The sequence below is a fragment of the Zingiber officinale genome, chromosome 8B (assembly GCF_018446385.1).
Source record: "Zingiber officinale cultivar Zhangliang chromosome 8B, Zo_v1.1, whole genome shotgun sequence".
Classification (NCBI taxonomy): domain Eukaryota; kingdom Viridiplantae; phylum Streptophyta; class Magnoliopsida; order Zingiberales; family Zingiberaceae; genus Zingiber; species Zingiber officinale.
In genome coordinates, this window is record NC_056001.1 from 5,229,722 (window position 1) to 5,249,191 (window position 19,470).

Sequence of the window (19,470 nt, forward strand, 5' to 3'; positions counted from 1 at the left end):
ACGTGATCATCTCACATGGGACTGATCCAACAGGCTAGGAATAAGATGTTTGAAACAAAATCCAGCATTCATCTGTTTGTTCCAATTCGATCGTCCCCCTGCTGAGAAAAATGTGGCATGACTGATCTGCCTTTTGATCTTCGTGTCCGCCACCAAGGTGGCGTCAAAACGGCATGGAAAAGTTGCTTATACAGCGATTGCATTTCAGTCTGCATCAAGCAACTGCAGCCATTGAGAAGGATGAGAAAAGGCAGAATGATGGCGACTGAAGGACCAAAACGTTCCAGAAAACTAAGTTGAATGCGCTGTCACTTAATTTGTTCTTATCTCTTCTTTTTACATTGAGACAGGTTGAGTTTTTTTGCCATCGGTCATTAGGAATCGATGGATGCCCAATTGAGCCCTCAGATGTGGTGTAATGATAAAGTAATTTAAAATAATAATATAATAATAATCAGAATTTAAATATTAGAAATCGGCTTTTGAAGATGTATAAATTATATGTTAAATTTGAACCTCTAAATTATTTTTAAAAATGTCTCGCTACTCTCAGCCACTAGAAAAATCCCACTACTTATCTAAATGTCGTCAGATCTTTCTTTAACTAACTTTTAAAAGCTGATTGTGGAACCCTATCTTACATTATCTCCCTAAACTTTCTCCTGCCTGTCACCTCTGTAGAGGTCATTTGTTTCTGCCCCTGCATTTCTGTAGGCCAAAGAAAATCATGCTGATGTTCTTTTGAAGACTGAGACCCGGTCGTCCATCACTACCAAAAAGAAAGAATCAATAATATAGTTATCTTGTTTGTACAATTTAGTCACTAGATTGTCCAGAGTGATAAATTAATTATAATGTGATATAGATTAATTTTTATGGATACATGCTCTCGAAAAAAATTTCTCTCAGCTTTTAATTATTTCACGGTTTATAATTTATCTTTTTTTATATAATTTAAGGATGAACTGTCAAATATCTGAGAACAACTTAATCATCTAACAGACAGCAGACATTAAAGTTGATTGACTAAAACTTAAAGTTACTCTGCTGCCAGGATATCCCAAGTATATAAAATTAGGAAATAATTCAGTACAAAACAATTTGCAATTGCAACTCGGAGACAAGGTCATCGAAGTTAATTGATGCAATTATGCTAGTGACAATATTTAACAGGAAGGTAAAAGAAAAACATTTGGATGCGGATGTTTTTACGAAAGGATTGGGTGAGAAACCCGACGGCTGTAAAATCAAGGGATGGGGAAATCGGACTTTTGCCCGCATAGTTTTTATGAAGCGGCGAGCTCAATTTCATCCGCGCTGCGATAGACCGGGTTCGATCGAGTGTTTGGTCCGAGTCACCTAAGCGCAGGCCATCGTGGTTTATTTGGACGAATCAAAAGGAAGCGCTGGAGATCGGGAGAAGGGAGGCGAACTGGTCAACACCCTACCTCTATGGCGCCCCCGGCTTCTCCCTTCTCCACTGACACTGGGTCGTCGATCACGGTGGAGGAATGGAGAGGATCGTCCTCCACCGAACTGTCCTGCACTTCCGTCCTCATTGCCGATCGTTCCTCGTTCAAGATCCACAGGTGAATGTTACCTTATCAAGTCTTGCGATTCTATCCATTTTTAGGTCATTGGCTTCTCATCGAGCTGAGGTTCCCTTGGCATGCTGAACGGAGCCTTGCGTTGGATTTCAGATCGGGAAGTCGATGGAACGAGATGAGCAGGAAGATTCTCGAGGCATTCATCCCAGAGGTATAATTAGCCTTAAATCCCTGAAAAGGTTGCCATCATCGTATTTATTTTTTAAAAGTACCATTATTATTTTACTCTTTCTTCTGATTTCTGTATATCTGAAGCCCCATCAGTACAGATTGTCTAAGGCCAAGTCCAAGAGCATCAAACTCGATTGTTAAACTATTTCCTAAAGTGAACAGCTTGGATCTCAAGGTTTTTTGGGAAGCGACTGCACTAATTAATTTTTCTTGATCATATAAATTTAGGAGGAAGACAACTAAGGTGGCGTTTGGTTTAGGGGTATGGGAATGGGGAATTTGAATGATTCCTTTTTGTTTGTGTTTGGTTAATGGGAATGGGAATGACATCCAAATTTTTGGGAATGGATGAAACCCATCCCTCCGCTCAGGTTTGATATCCCATTCCAAAAGTAGAGTTCTTTCAACTTCCAACCAATTAGATTCGTCGATATATTCAATGTGTTGATGGTGGTCTTCAAGGTCACAATTTGCCGAGATTTGATTGTTTAGGCTGAATTTTTTAGCTCCGTCGTGGCGACGGCAAGATGATATTGATTTGAATAACAGAAATGTTCCTCCACAGATCTAACAAACGTGGCATCAATGGTGCTGCCACCATTGTCAATGGCGGCGAACCCCACTTTGCTCCCTTTGAAGTCAATGATGTTGACGAAGCTGGAGGAACCAGGCGCAGTTCTGATGTCTTGGTACATGGTGGTGATTAAGGCCGTGGCATTGGTAATCTTGTGAAGCTTCTCGGCACCGAAATAGTCAAGGAGGATGTTGACGGAGAGGGCATTTTTTGAGAGATGAGAGGACATTTTTGTGAAATGAGAGGACATTTTTGAGAGAGGAGGATGTGGACAGATAGTGGTTTTCAAGGGCATTTTTTGGAATTTCAGTTAACCAAACACTATATTGAAATAATGATACCGATTTCCATTCCAGTCTCTTATCAAACCCATTCCGATTCCTATTCTTGCAGCCTAAACCAAACGCCAGCTAAATGTGTAGTAGAAGGAAAACTCTCAAGATTGCTAAGGGGCTTTTGGAGTTATAGAGATTTTCATAGAAATAATTTGATTTGTTCAGTTGTTCTTTTACAATGAAAATATTCTGAATGCAGGGATTTCCAGGCAGTGTGACTCCAGATTATGTTCCTTTCCAAGTATGGGACTCCTTACAGGTACAAACATGGATTGGAACTCTGCATGATTTTATTATGTCATCACTTACCTCATTCACTCTGTAAACATGATAGGGGCTTTCTACATATATACGTGCCATGCTTTCAACTCAAGTAAGTTATTATCCTATATCTTGTTAACATAGAAGCCAAGTACGTGCATAACCATTTCAATGAATAATGTGGTTAACTTGCATAAGGCTCTTTTGAGTGCTATTGGTGTTGGTGAACAATCTGCTACAGTCATCGGTGCCACTTTTCAGGTACCTCTTTTCACTTCGAGTTATCTTGCTAAGTAGATATGTCTAACTACTTAGTTGGTTCTTATGCTTAATATTTAAGAATTGAAATATTCATCTCTACTGTGTTATATCTTTTTCTAGCTTTTATTATGTCTTACATGGATATTTTTTGTTTTCCTCTTGTCATATAAATTTAATTCAAGCTAAGTTCTATCTTTACTTATAGATAGGTGAAAATGTATGATATTCCAAATACTTGCTACTCACATGTGAATTAAGGCAACCGTCACTTAAAAATGGGATAGGTTCAATCTATGGCTGGTGGGAGTCCCCTAAAAGGATTTAATAAATTCATCAAGCTTGTTTATGAACATTCTGTTTGCTCATCACACTAACTTAACTTTACAACAATAAAGAAGTACCACCTCAATTAGTTTGATTGTGGTATCAACAAAGTGGAAATTGCATAGTTGCACTGATATGAAGAGACTTTTTTTCTCTTTTTGAGTCCTTTCTATTTCCTCTTTACCCTGCAAAGTCCTAAATCTTCCGATGAAAATAAGTATTATCTTTGGGATTCCATGTTGGTTGCAAACTCTACATATTTTTATATGCTGACTCATGAAGTTTTCGTTCTTTTTTTTTTAATGTTTCATCTCTCTTTTTATATGTTTTTGTATGATTTGTATGGTGGTTTCAGTTCTTTTTCTTTTGATTATATGTTTCTCTCATGTTTGTAACATATTGTGAAGGCTTTGACAGTGGTTCTTGAGGGATTTCACTGGAATGCTTGGAGGTATTTTATTCACATTTTATCAGGTAAAAGTATATCTTGCAATAAATACTGTGAAAAATTTGGACATGGGCGGTAGCTCTTCTTCAGATGTTTGTGGTACGGTGCCATAAATTTTTTGGCACCGAGAATTCAAGTAGCACTTACGCTATATTCCTACTTTCTTTTACATAAGCATTTGTTTTGAGGAAACCATGACCTTTTTTCAGGGTTCTAACCTTGACAGTAATGCAAAAATGTGGCGGTTAGTAGCAGATTTCATGAATGATCTTGGTATGGCTTTTTGTAACAGATAAATCTGATGCTTTTTGTGATATTGTCCTGATCTTGTTCTATGTAAGTCCAAATTTCGATTAAGTGATTAGTTAGACGTAGCAGTCAACTGTTTCTTCAATTGTTTTTACTTGTTGAATTTCCGTTTCCTGTGCTACTAGTTCATAATTTTATTCAGCAACCTAGCTTCATCTAAATTCTATCAACTGGCCTTGAGATTTGCCAACAAAAATGAATTTCTAATGTTGTGATTGCAGGAATGCTGATGGATCTTGTGTCCCCTCTCTTCCCATCAGCTTTGCTAGTAATATTCTGCTTGGGGAGCTTATCAAGATCATTCAGTAAGTTCATGATATTCTCAAGCAAAACAAAATTCACTGGTGACTGAATTTCAGAATTGCCTCTAATATATAATCTGACTTTGGCTTAATTTCCTACTTCATATGTCCTGTACTGGCAGTACATAACATGCTTTTGCAATTATTATATTGTTGATAATGTGTCACACCCCACGGGTAAGGTTGTCCGACGAAAATCGGACAGCACCTCCCCTATAGCAGAGACAAATGACACCAGTATACATTGCCACATGGTTACTCACAAGCTATCAACAACATCCCTTCTGTCCAGCCGTCGAATTCGAACCGTCGAATGTCACATCAGCTCTGACTCTTCGATCGTGCGGTGACGGCGGTAGCGCCACGTGGCGCTCGCTCACGGGGAGGCATTTAATGAGCGCCATTATTAGGCGTGGGCGCATGCTCGGACCTTAATGGCGGGATTTGCACAAATTCCGAGGATATTTGGGCGACCTCAGCATTGACCGCGCGGGTAGCGCCCATCTGAAGACTCCAAAGGAGAAATTTCCCAAGTGTAAATCCTCAGGGTGTCGAGCGGCCTAGGAGATCAGCCCTACGTGGGCCGATCGAGACACAACCAGCCCTTAGCCGATCGGCCAATCGGTCACCAGACTACTTGTCCAATCAGTCGGACTTACACCCTCCTTAACTAGATTTGAGAGGAAGGCACGTGATCCGGTGGTAAGGGTGGGGCTCGCCTTGTAGAAGGTCATCGTCACGTGGAGGGTCATAGTCAAAGTGGTCAACGTCCTGGGCACTCCTCCGATCAGGCAAACCACCTTCCCGGTCGGCATGAAGAGTAGCCGATCCGACACTTCGACAGCTCAGTCAAATACCGAGCTTTCGACGCTCAAAAAGCTCAAGCATGGAAGGACAAAGGCCGAGCGACTGTCTCGCTTGGTTAAACGGTGGACGTAGCCCCGACCAAGCAGGCAGGGCTCCTTCGCTCGACAGGACAGAGTCGGACAGCAGACCATTGGTCGAGCGGACGCTCGGCCCGACCACGATATCGCCCGGACAACGGATTGGCCGAGCGACTCTCCCGCTCGGCCCAATAACGGACAATAGGAGCAGTTGGGGAATATCTTCCTAGGGACTAGTGTCGTCGACAGGCGGCATGATTGGCGGCATGGTCAGACAGAATCGTATGGTGTAAGTTTTCACTGTCACGTCAGGGATATGCTCGGGCTGTTAAGGTATGACGTTCGGTACGCTTTTCTGACACATCCTTTCCAGGTATGCTCTGAGTAGTGTGCACGCCTTGGGAAGCATGCACGCGTCTCTCGGGAGCCCTATATAAGGACCCCCAGATTTCGACGGAGGTATGTTCACTTTGACTGTAGCTACAGTTACGTTGCTGCTCTTTTCTCTTCTCCGCTTCATTCGCTTGCCGCCGGTGACTGACTTGAGCGTCGGAGGGCCATCGCCGGGAACCCCTCCCCGGCTCGACACTAACGACCTGTGGTTGCAGGCTTAGCTCGTCGGAGGCCCACGTCATCCAGTCAACATGAGCGCCATCTCCCCAGCGTCCGTCGACTCGACTCTCGGACAGGATCAATTATATTGTTGATAATGTGTCACACCCCACGGGTAAGGTTGCCCGACGAAAATCGGACATCATCTCCCCTATAGCAGTGACAAATGAAACTAGTATACATTACCATATGGCTACTCACAAGCTATCAACAACAATCCACACTGCTGGAATATACACAACCATGTACACAGCCGACACGACTGGAACAAAAAGAGCATAACCACACAGTTGTATAATAAGCATCCCACACGGCTGTAGCAAAACACAATGGAAGACAAAATAACGAATGCAAAACCACAATACAATTAACTACAAACCGGCCCGGCTTGACACAATCACATCAAAACAATTACAGGAAGTCAAAGCTAAACTCCATGCAAAAGATATCTATACACGAAACAAATCCAAAGCTAATAATACGATTGGAAGCAATAACAGAAGAAGTCGCTCGATGTGACATGGGACTGGCGGGCAGGATCTCCAAGCACTGCATAAATCCTTTACCTCGGTGTGACATGGGACTGCTCCAGGCACTCCATAAATCTTTTATCTGCTTCCCGGCAAAAGAAAATCAGTTTATGGGGTGGTGAGTGTTAGGACTCAGTGGGTAATAGATAGATAATGCATAAACATAATAAAGAACTAGAGATATAAAGGTATACAGTCTCATAGGGAATAATAGCATATGTTATAGTGATATCATAATAAATGTTCATACTTGAACCATATCCTAGGCTAGTAATAGAAGGTCAGGAGTAATAAAGATCTGCTATAATACTGCTCATAACTACAAGGATAACATGTGAGGTATATACATACTACTAACAAGTAAGTCTAAGCACATGCAATAGGTATATAACTCAACATATGTAAGCATATCACATGGATATAATAAAACAACTGCATAAGTAAGCAATCAACAACATCAACAGGTATAATAATAACAACGTATGCACGGATGTTCACCCCGCCCATCCCTCTGCACCACGACCCCTATGGTCGAGAGATCGAATTGATGACAACTGTACTCACTCCAGCCGCCACTACTCTCGAGTGACTGAGTGGACAGGCGTATAGTAGTTAACTAGCTATGTAGCAACAAGGGTCCTTGCTGCTCGCATTTCTAGCCGCCACTACCCATGAGTGATCCAGTGGGACTACTACAGGACAGGTCACAAGCAGTATCTGCTCCAGCTACCACTACCCATGAGTGGCTGAATGTGCGGCGCTGGTCAACAACTCTCTCGACCACAAGGAAGAATTTGTCGTTGATATGCATGCAATGATATGATGCATAAGATGCATATATATATATAAACAGAAACCAGGTATGCTGCAGGAAGTCATGCTCAATAAGGTATGTAAATAAACAACAATCAAAGCAAGTAAACATGGTATCTAGTATCTGCTAAATAACAAAGAAGTCAATGAGAGACTATATAGACATCAGATCGATTATATAAAAAATCAAGTGGATAAGTATCAAGCTCAGGAAAAATACGAGTGGAGTCAAGATAAATACAGTTACTATCCAAATATAGCTCATGCACTAAGGTCAAAGAACTAAAAAATCAAGGTAAGAAGTATCCGCCTTGATCTGTCAATCGTAATAAACCAATCCCATATCGAGACGCTCGTCTCGAATCAACATCCTGCAAATCATATATTGTACAGTTTAGTTAATCAGATAAGCAATAACTAGCTAAATCCAAAGATCCAAACCCATAGGAAAAATCCTATATAAATTAATCATTAATCAACTCTAATTAATGATCAACTTCAATTAATCCTCTATCCATTCTTCCTGTGAATTAATCCATTTGATAGCTATCAATCACCCTTAATCTATAATCAAATTATAACCATCATCATCACAATACAACTCCATTCAACAATCATCCAATCGTTTAATCCATTAAATCAACTACTAAGCATTATAAACCCAACATATATAGTTCATCCACATAATCAATTGCTAACCATCAAATCTGATAATTAATCTCATTCATTAATTAGACTAGGTTTAACTAAATGATCCACCCAAATCACATCCGAAATTCCAAGAATCAATTAATCTCATTCATAAATCCTTTCATCACTTATCACAATTACAATTAATGATTTCCTATTCAAACTGATTAACCCAAGCACCACAAGAAACTGAGATCAAATCCCTATCAACAACAATAGATTAACAATCTCTAATCGGGTAAAGAAATCCAAATCAATCCCAAGTTAACCACAAGCACAGTAATCCACCTTTCAATTTGGTCAGATCTAGTTTGTTACCTCGGTTTGTCTGCAACAGCTCGGTGGAGATCCCAATCATAGCTTTGATGAATAGGAAATCCCCCTTGTCGAATCCAAAGGAAAGATGGCTGGTTATCGTCCAACATAGTTGCCCTAAATCAGTATCGAGTTTAGATCCAATTCTCAAATCCTCTGCTAGGGTAAATTAATGACCTCTACAGTGGCAGCAAGGCAGCAGAGCACACCAACGATCGGCGGTCGAAGGCAACAACAAAACAATAGAGTAGTAGCCGTTACCCTATATTCGTCAACGTGTGAAAGGGGCAAATCGATCTCCCAACTCCATCTGTGGTCCTTGGCAACCACTGCTCCAAACCACTGCACAGATAGCAAGAAGCTGGAAATGGCGTGGCGTCAGGCACAGGTAAACCAATGGTGGAGATTGGAAGGGGAAATCGAGAAGCCAACGATTTGTCCCCCGTCACTGGCTCGAGCGCTTGACTTCCAGCAAGCTCCGGGTGTCCACGACTAGGAGGGAAAAGGTGGTAGCTGGATCAGGGCTCAAGTGGTCGGCATCGATCGAAGTAGAAGAGAGAGATCTCAGTCGGCAGTGAATCGAGCTCTAGGGCAAGTGTCGGTGTTGCTTGGCGTGAGGAGTGGAGCGTCGGTATCTCGCGGTTGGGCGGCGGCTGCTACTTCGCTGGTTGATCTTCATGTTGTGCTCCGACCATTGGTGCTGGAACAGCCGGCGTCGGCAATCGAGTGGTGGCGGCGAAGGATTGGGAGGAGAAGAGATGAGTCGACAATGAAGGATCGGGAGAAAGGGGAGTGAGCGAATAAACTTAGGTTCTGCTTTTATACCTTAGTTAATTAATCAAAATCTTAGGTTAATGAAATTAATCAACTCCTAACTTAATTAATATTCCAAACAGACTTTTTCTAAGCCCCATTTGATTCATCCCCTTAAAATATGTTATACGATCTCCATTTAAATTTCAAAAAATTTCAGAAAAATTCAATAAGATTATTTCTCAAATAACTTTATTATTTAATTATTATTTGGGTACCATATTTTACATAATGATTGCATGATCAATGCTTAGTGCATCTACGTTGGTTTGCTGAGAGCCTGAGAATACTCCAATGTTTGTGACAAGTCCATAAAACTCAAGTGGAGATGCATCTTAATTTTATCCAGCAACATTGTGTATTTTAAGTCCGTATAGTTCCAGATTTCAACAATACCATTGAATCACTGCTAATTTCAATTCTCCAAGGGATTCATTTATCGAATGGCTAAATGCTATGCAGTTCTTCATTAAATTTGCTGTTTCAAGGTAGTTTAGCATTTTACTAAACATTTTTGGGTAAATAAGTGCTGTTATATAGGAGCTTCTACACCATGTGTTACATATTCTTTGAAATAATCTTGCTTGTATCCTTGGTATAGAGCTCCAACATCCTTAGATTTTGCTCCACTCTCTTTGAAACATAGTCTTTAATGCCTACAAAGAATTTTAGTTGTCTAGTCATCTAGACATATTTAGATTTGGTGTAAAAGTTCAATTCCTTTTTCTAGAATATTTTCTATTTCTTATTTGGTAGCTGGCGTTGCTAGTGGGGCTACTAGAGCGGCATTGACCCAACATTTTGCACTAGAGAATAATGCAGCAGATATATCTGCTAAGGTACATGGGCAAATAAGTTCCCACAATTATGCCAAATAACATTAACAAGCACACTATTTGTAATTTCGGCAGGAAGGTAGTCAAGAAACACTTGCGACGATGGTAGGAATGGCTCTAGGAATGCTTCTAGCTCATATCACAAGAGGCTATCCTTTGGGTGTGTGGATTTCATTTCTTTCCCTGACAATGTTTCACATGTATGGTGAGTTTCCTCTCTGCACTTTCTAGCCTTATAGTTTTCATGACCACAAGTTAAATCCTCAATTGTTATCATCATTGACTGTGGCCTTTTAATGCCACCTACTACTGTTAATATGCACTACTTTATATTCATCAATTAGATTTGGCTTTTTCCTTTTGTACTGCCATCAACCTTAACCTGAATGGTCCAACCAAACATTATTTGATATCATATGAGTGGAGGATGTATGAGAGCATTGAAAGTTCAATTACTTGCAATTTCTATTTTGGTTGGACCATTTTCTTCCATATCTATGATTTGATGGGATGTATACAGTATATCTAACAGAATAATGTCTTTGGCTGAATAACTTCTTTGATTTGTGCCAACTAATGGGTTTGCGTCAACAACACTCATAGACACATACTATAGTGTGCTCTGATTCAGTTATTGGCTACAACATAGGGAGCTGCCGATATTCCTTTTGCATAAACATATTTTTGCCATAAGATTAGCAAGTAGAAACTGGGTGTGCACAGTTGCTTGTTGCACGGGGACACAGCGGGTATTTTCCTCATTTTTTATTTTTTTATTGTTGCACGCATTCTGCTGTTTCAGCAAATTACAGGGCAGTCAGATGCCTTTCCTTGACGACATTGAATAACCAGAGAGGTTCAATTCTGCTACAGCATTACATGCAGAACAAAACAGGTAACAGCCCTTTTCTAGTCGAGTACAAATATGAAAACAAATTAAAAGAAAAGTTATTGACAAGTACACTAGACGCTAAGAAAAGTCATATTCCTGTTACTGGGAATTTTCATCCTCTTGGGCACGTCACTGCTTTAACTCACTTTGCAACTTCACTTTACTCTAGCACCTAAGGCATGCACTGAAGATTTTGCAGAAACTTCATTTTAATGTTTGTTCCATGACATTCTGTACATGCATTTTGCTAGTTCTTGCTCCACAAGAAGTGTCAAGGAAGGAGCACATATTTCCTACTTGGCCCAGCTGGCAGAGAAGTGCCAAGTCACTGCACCAGTGTATTCACTTGGGTGTTAAGGCTTCAAATTTGAGCCATTCAGATATGTAAGTTTATCCCTTTGTTTACTAGTAAAGTTGAGTGTTTGCCTTGCTAAAGGATTACATTTTTCTGCCATCAAATTTTAGAAAATGGCTATAAGTTTCATTCCAGAGATAAAATTTAGCATCTTTTCGTGTGGAAACCATACTCATCTTAAATTTGTACTTCACAGGAAAGAACTCTTGGGAGCAGCAGGTTCCCATTACAGGAAAGGTATAATTTGTTCCTTAGCAGGCTGCCATTTCTTTGTTTAACATTTTTGCTAATTCAGTTGGTTTATGAATACTCCAGCGAACTATTTATTGATCCAACAGAAAGGGATGGTCCAAGTGCTGATCCATAAGGAGGCAACATCCACTGATACACTGCAATCCTTTTTCCATGCCTTGGTTATAGCAAGTCTGGCAGGTAAAAGCAAATCTCTGCATACAGAGAGCCGACTATGGATGGACCAACATTACTCTGATTTTATGACAAAGGTATCATTCACACCCATGACACTAAGCCAAATGCATCTGTTTAGGAACTATATGAGAACTACTTAATTAAACTGCACTTGATTTCTTAACGATCATTATTGATTGCAGCTGAAATCATCAGGATGGTCTACTGAGCGTCTTCAGTCGGGTTCCCATGTTTGGAGGGCTGTATGGGTTCAAAGCTCAGATGAGAAAACGAACTAAGAGTTGGGAGTTATTTGCCCCTTTTAATAGCTCTCTATTTGAAGTGCTTTCCTTCTGTCCGTGCGTTGCTTTGCAGACAAATTGCTAGATAAATATTGTGAAAGGAATACTAATCTGTTATATTCATAAGGTTTTTCTCTCAATTTGTGCTACAATGTTGGTTGGAACTGAATGCACGGACGCTTACACTAATTGTTATACTGATCACCCATGCGAAATCATTCAAATAATTTATCATCAAGAACATGGATTTTTTTTTTATTCTCAATGATGATTTATTTTGAACATTAGCTGGAAACTATAGTCTCAACTCATTTTTATCTGCCACAGTGGCACAGCCCTGCCTCTAAGTCTCTAACCTATGAACCTGAATAGTAATCTTCACTAATTACAATAAGCGCTACAATGAAGGCATAATCCACATTCGGATTCACTCTCGCCTGGATTTTGCATCCAAACAATTTGTTCGCCCGAATGCTCTGTAGTAAAACACACACGTATATATACAATTAATCATGCATAAATAACTTTTGACAAAAAATTTCAAGCGCACCAATCATTAATTAACCTTACTTGTGCTATGATGCTGTTGGATTCGCCAATATAAATGTTGCCTGGCGAGCTAGATAGACCCTTAGCCTTCATCTTATAATCACAACCATCATTGAAGTTGTTGTTGATTGGCATCGTCACATCCAACTCCATATTAATATTAATCAGATGAATCTTGCTCTTTACTTTAAACAACAAATCTTTTTCATCCTTGCTCTCTCCTCGATAAACCTTCCAAGTAATCCCCTAAATTTTGTAGCGGCGTAAAAACGAAATTAACAATAATAATATACTAATAAATAAAAAATAACTAGACACCTTCGCTTTGATGGTGAGCAAGGTATGGCCCGCGGCGTCCAAGAGGAGGAGTTTGTGGCTGAATAACGAGACGACGGTCTCAACCGTGAACACCACATCGCCACTCGTGTCAGTCACGGTTAAGTGATCTCTGAAGGCCTTGCCGGTGATGGTGAGGTCGACGACGTGAGGAACACAGAACTGCTCCCCGACCGCCACCACCGGTGCAAGATTTTCCATCGATGAGGACGTCGTCGCGAACATTTTCTCAGAAGCGGTGTGCATGTGCTGATCTTCGGGGCCAAGTTAATTGAAGCTTTCAACGTTAATGAAATATCCGGTGCTATTGGGTGCGTCGCCCTTGTCTTTCTTAGCTGTTCTTGGATTTACCAACCCGCTGCTGTTGGGTGCATCGCCCTTGTCTTTCTTAGCTGTTCTTAGAGGATTTTTTTTTATATCGATCCTTATAACCTCCGTAATAATGAGACGTCAGATAATATCTGATATCAGAATATGTTGGGTAACAAAGGGTGTACGACAGCTCTCTCCTAGAAAGTTTCGTGTTTATATTTGTCATAGTAGCGGAATATTCCCTAGTAAGCAACTATTATTTTCTGACATATAGTTGAAATTCTTTGACAGTGATGCCTCTTAGAAGGAATTCGTCTGGATTTAGAGCCAACCAGCTGTATGCTAGAAGCTTTGCACATGAAAAGTGAGAAGTTGAGCCTTGAAGATCCAACTGGCGCTGGCGTCGACCGACTGTATGGTAGTAGCTTTACACATGAGAAGTCGGATGTTGAACCCCAAAGGTCCGACCGATACTCGACTGGCATTGGGGACGACCGACTGTATGCTGGAAGCCTTACACATGGGAAGTGGGGAGCTAAGCCCCGAAGCTCCAATCAGCGTTGGGGCTGACCAGTTGTATATTGAAAGCCTTGTATATACATAAGAACTATAGAGCCCCAAAGGTCCGACCGACATTGGAGCCAACTAACTGTATGTTGGGAGCCGTGCTCTTTTAGAGTAGGGAGCTAAACCCCGGAAGTCCGACCGGCTATTAGGCCAACTAACTGTATGTTGGGAGTCTTGCCCATGAAGAATAAGGAACTGAGCCCATGAAGTACACGACTGACTATATACACCCTGACTTTAACTACCATATCACCTTGACTTTGACTTCCACTTCAACTTAACTTTGGTTGTCATATCGTCTTGACTATGTACCCCCACTTATTTTTGGGTCACTCATAAGATGTCATATTATAAGCCTCCCCTTTAAGTCTAGTCGAAGGATGGTTATGACTAACTGACCAGACCCGAGTCCTATTACCATCCGATCATCCGAATGGTTATTGACTCCTCTCATCGCCCCTTGAGGCTACTGTTTATATTTATAAAAAAAAAATGCTTGTTAGGCGTGATATGCAAGGTAATGCGACATGATACACGTGAGGGTGTTTTGGTAAAATAATTTGGTTGTCTTGTTCATCATAAATATCATTTCATGGGCAAGCGCCACATGTTCCACCAACTCCTTATTCTCTGATGCGACAACTGACGCATACCTTTTTGTATGGACCGACGATAATTTATTCCTCTTGATTTAACGATTGCAACCAACTTGGCCATTTTGATCGAACGACTAGACTTTAATAGCATCTTCGAACTCCTATTAAAAAACCCTAAGCGTCTTAGGAAATACTCCATTCGTGCATCGTCTTCTTCAATTTCCTTCTCCAGTGATTTCCATATTGCATTCCCCTTCTGGCAATCTTCTTTACTAGGTGCTTTTTCCAATCTCCCTTCATTTCTCCTTCTTTCATTCATGGCTTAAGAAACCTTCACCCCCTGGTATATGTCTGTTCATTCTAATTTCGACAATTGTGACCTTTAAATAGATGTCTATCTTTAGAGATCCCTAAAAACTTGCATATCCTCATTCCTGGTCCACAAGATCATGCCCATTATATTGTCCTCCCCCAGGCTATGTCACCTTCTTCAAAGATCAACTTCAGGTTGGTTTGCGCTTCCCTATCCCTCCTTTCTATTTGAAATAAGTAAATACTTTCATATTCCACTCCAGTAACTTGCTCCCAATGTCTTTCAATCGATGTGTGGAATCGCAATCATGTTTCGCCTATATGATATCCCCTTGATCCCTTGTACTTTTCAATATTTTTACCATAACAAGAAATTAGAACCTAGGTTTTTTTTGTTTCAATCTCATCCCAGGATAGTTTATTTTCAAGAAACTGTATTCATCTAATAAGGGATGGAAATCTCTTTTTTTTTTCTTCATCCAAGTGTATGATAAAATATCTGGGCCACCGGTTGGCAAGCTTACCTTTCTCCCCTCCCCGAGTTAGGATACTATCACCATGAACCTACTTTTATTTATGCTTCTGAGAAGCTGGTCAGCTTGCAATTCAACATCCCCCAGCTGCTGTATGAGGGTCTCCTTTATATGTTTGGACTAAGTCTTGCCCGAGCAGCCTTTCCCTTCTCTTTTAGTAAGGATTAGGAACTTAGCTTTTATGTTATCACTAACTGAGGTCCTTTTCATTTGGTGCAGTGAGGACCACGTTCAAGATTATAGCTTCCGAGTCCCTTGGTTAGAAGCGGTCGAGCTAGATCGGTCAGGTCAAAGCCTTTTGGTCAAGCTAGAAGATCAACTGGTCGACCACTCCGGAGAGGCCTCTAGCAACCGAGCCGGTGATACTGTAGCGACAACAAGGGTGGAGAAAATTCCCTCCATTGATTTTGAAACACAACTACAGGTCAGGCTCAAGAGACACCGCTCGGGCACTACTTAGCTATCAACTTTTGATCGGATGCCATCTAGGGAAGGCACTCCAACCCTGTCTTCCTAGCAAACACCGCTGGTCCTGCCCACTCATAGCCAAATCCAAGGGGAGATGGTTCCACAGACGAGCGGGTCCCCTATGGTCCCGACTCCTTGGACGTCCTCCCCTTCTTCAACTATCCAACCTGTGGGGGCTTCCTCCGAGCTGATCTATCTCGTAAGTCAAAGAGTCGCTACCAATTCTCGGCTACCTTTGACATGCCATCCACTCAGGGGATATCCTCCTCTTTGGATCTACCTCCGGCCTATGGGTTGATACAACCGAAGGGTTTGTTAACAAAGGCTTGGGAGAAAGCAATGATTTGAACAAAAGCCGCACTATCATGGGGATGGTGGATGAGTTTGTCCAATACATAACCATGGTAAGTTTTTGCTGGCTTACCCTTTTAACTGGAATACTGCTAATAATTCTTCTCTTTAGTTTTTGGGAGTTGGGATGGATATAACCAAAACCTTGGAGGATTTGGCACATGAGAATGATGCACTAAAGGGACGGGTAACATAATTGGAATCTTTTTCGGTTGCCCCCCCAGATCCCAGACATGGATGCATAATAGGGTGATTAGACGCAAGATGACTTGCTGCGTGAGTTGGAAGGGAAGGTGCAAGAGGCTCAAGAGCTGGCGAGTGCTAAGGCACTCAAAAACAAAAACTAGAAGTAACCCTGAAAACAAGCGAAGCCAAGCTCCAATCCTAAATGGCAAGGAGGGCTCAGGTGGTGCTGATTTGGATGAGAAAACCACTGAAGCTCAGGGCCTCTCCGACAAGTTAAAGGAGCTAGAATCTTTCAACACCTTAGAGCTAGCTGTGAAAGATGATGAACTGGCAGCCAAGATTCTGCTGGTGTCTGATCAACAGAAAAACATGGATACTTAGAAAGTAGAATTAGAGTCCCTGCGAGCTAAGCTGAAGGCCACAAGGTCTGAGCTGGAGGCCACGAGGCCTGAGTTGGAGACCATGAAGTTCGACCTGACAAGCTCTAAGTCTGAGCAAGTAGGGACCGTATCCAAACTGGTAGCATCCAAGGCCGAGCTAACAAGTTACAAGGAGAGGGAGGATGAATGCTTTGACGCCAAGAGAGTGGCTTACTTGCACTCCTAGGAGTTTTACTTGTCGCTCGGCACCTGCGTCAACAAGATATTGCTCTATGGGGCCGAAGGGACTCTCAAACAAGTCTGAGAGGTTGGTTTTTTAGCATCTAAACTCCCAACCAGCTTCCTAAATCAGCAGAAGCTTCTAAACGAGCTCCTTGAAGATGCCATCCCTGACTTTAAGTAATGCACCTTGGTTCATCCCATCTTTGTATTTTAACCCCTCATGTGAGCAAAAAATTTAGGCATGTAACTAAATTTCACTAAATTCTATTGGCTCCAATTCCATGCCTTTGTCATTTCATGTTGTTGTCTCTTTGAATCTTTATAAGTACTTGCGTGTCTGTGCGAAAGAATAGCCTAGCTTGTGTCCCTTTATGTGCCAGGCAGATGATAAGATCGGGCTTACCGTCACGGGCGACGATGCCCTTGAATAGGAAGCAATTTTCTTAGGTACTTAGTGAGTGGTGACTTGTATGTGTCTAGCGATGAATAAATATTGCTGCTTGGGCGATAAGTCAAGTAATGAAGTTGTCCGTGGCCTGTTAAGAACTTGTGTCAAGAACAGGGCCACAAATATCCGACTGGATATTAGATTGGTTAGATGCATGCTGGGAGTCCTACCCATGAGAAGTGGGGAGCTATGCCCCACTAAGATCCGACCAGCTTTAGCTGATTGGCTTTAGATAGGGAGCTATACTCATGTAGGATTCTGATCGGCTAGAACCGAATGGCCTTAGACTATCACCAAACGTCATAAGGGTGAAGAAGGATTTTTCATCGGTACAATGATGGTGCATTAGGATAATGATTTTCCTATTATATCCACCATAAAGGTCCTCCTTCTATTCCTACCACGTGTCTTTCAAAACTTCTTTTATCAGATGTGATAGTTAACACAACTTTTTGTACGACTGATAGTCTCTTTCTCTTGATCAGACAATTATGACAATTGACCCGCCTTTTTTCCTAAACAATCAAACGTTCATTTCAAAGAGGTTTGTAGGGTTTTATTTTAAGAAGCCTTAGGGATCCCACGTTTGCATGCCCTTCGTCTCCATTACATTCCTTCTTCTGTGACGCCGACTGCTTCCTTATTCCTGTAATTTCCTATGGGTTCTCCCCTTTTTTCTTCTCCCCTCTTGGATCCTACCTCCGAATCTCCCCATGAATATTCTTAGCGTGTGGTATACTCTAATTACCTCAGAGTTCAATGAGGTAGACCTTGACCACCTTCGTTTTACTTATGAAGTTACTTATGCACATGATCATGCCAAATGCTCAGGATCGTCCACACCTGCCCCCTGGTTACCTAACATTTTTTAAGGACCAAGTCTTGATTGGCCTTTGCTTCCCCATTCCAACCTTCTTCTCTGAAATAAGCTGATATTTCTGTATCTCTTTCCAATAACTAGTCATGAACTCTATTTGCCTTCTCTGTGGAGTTGCAATTTTGTTTCGCTTGTGCGAAGTCCCTTTGACTCCTCGAGTGTTCTATTATTTATGTTACCCAAATAACTAATTAACGAAGTTTTTCATTTCCAACCTTGCCCATAGACTACACTTTTTGATAAAATACCTCCTCGTAACAAGGACTGGAAAAATAAGTACTTCTTCATTTGACTTTCTACACTAGTGCCTTGGCCAACGGGTGGCAATTGGATCTCTCATTTGTGCCAGAGCAGGGTGATTTTAGGACCAAATTGATGTTTAATGAAGTTTTCAAGCGACTGTCTGGCTTGAAGTTTTACCTTCCTACATTCTTCTTGGAAGACACTGGATATCATTTAAAGTCGCTGAAGACACTTCTTGTCCAGTCAGTTGGACTTGCAGCCTCCTTCAACTAGACTTGAAGAAGAGGCTTGTGATGCGACGATGAGGAGGAGCCCACCTGGCACGGGTCAACGGCCACGGTGGAGGTCAAAGTTAAAACGGTCAACATCATGGCTCAAAGGCTCAACCGCGCTGCCCGAGCGAGATGGGGCTACATAGACCGATCGGAGGAACCACTATCCGGTCGACCCACTGGAGGAAACAACGTCTGGTTAGCTCGATCGGCAGAAGAGCGGGCTAAGCGGACCACCCGTCTGTCTCGGAGTATGCCATTGATAGTGAAAAATGAACCGGTATAATGAAAGAGGAAAAAATGGATATTTCATAAGGGGAAGAGAAAACAAAAGAGAACACTCCATCTATCAGTGAATGCGGAAAAGTCAAGACAAATATTTTCTGTCTACAATCAATATCATTAAACAAGGACATATGAGAGATCACTAAACTAGGTATAAGTATGATATGCATGAAGAAAAGTAACTGAAATCTTTGTTCCTTATATTTTCACTCTCTTCTTTTTCTATTTCTAACTTACAAGTCGAAGGCCAACGTCAAGTACTTCTTTCTTAATTTTAATTTTATTTAATTTTAATTTTATTTTATAGAAACGAACGAGATATTCATTTTATTAGCAGAACTCCCCCTTTAACTTTTCAGCTCCACGTCTTCAAACAGGATCACATATCATTTAAACAATTGACCTCACAGTACTTTCGAAGCTAGTCACGACATGCATCACATATCATTTAAACTATTGACCTCACACTACTTTCGGAGTCAGTCACGACA

At 41.3% G+C, this 19,470-nt stretch overlaps 2 protein-coding genes across 2 annotated transcripts; one reads left to right on the forward strand and one right to left on the reverse strand.

Moving 5' to 3' along the window:
• The first annotated feature begins 1,384 nt into the window (after positions 1-1,384).
• Positions 1,385-12,182, forward strand: LOC122017562 (protein root UVB sensitive 3-like). The gene is made up of 15 exons (XM_042575210.1): positions 1,385-1,589; positions 1,701-1,758; positions 2,887-2,946; positions 3,022-3,060; positions 3,147-3,209; positions 3,951-4,007; positions 4,191-4,254; positions 4,512-4,595; positions 10,006-10,088; positions 10,161-10,290; positions 10,888-10,980; positions 11,229-11,361; positions 11,529-11,569; positions 11,648-11,835; positions 11,944-12,182. Exons 1-15 carry the CDS (start codon positions 1,453-1,455, stop codon positions 12,037-12,039), a joined length of 1,326 nt encoding a protein of 441 aa, XP_042431144.1. The 5' UTR covers positions 1,385-1,452; the 3' UTR covers positions 12,040-12,182.
• Positions 12,183-12,336: 154 nt separating this feature from the next.
• On the reverse strand, positions 12,337-13,180 carry LOC122017563 (protein LURP-one-related 15-like). The gene is made up of 3 exons (XM_042575211.1): positions 12,910-13,180; positions 12,613-12,837; positions 12,337-12,518 (listed from the first exon to the last, which is right to left on the reverse strand). The coding sequence occupies exons 1-3, from the start codon at positions 13,171-13,173 to the stop codon at positions 12,399-12,401; spliced, it is 609 nt and encodes a 202-aa protein (XP_042431145.1). The 5' UTR covers positions 13,174-13,180; the 3' UTR covers positions 12,337-12,398.
• Positions 13,181-19,470: the final 6,290 nt, after the last annotated feature.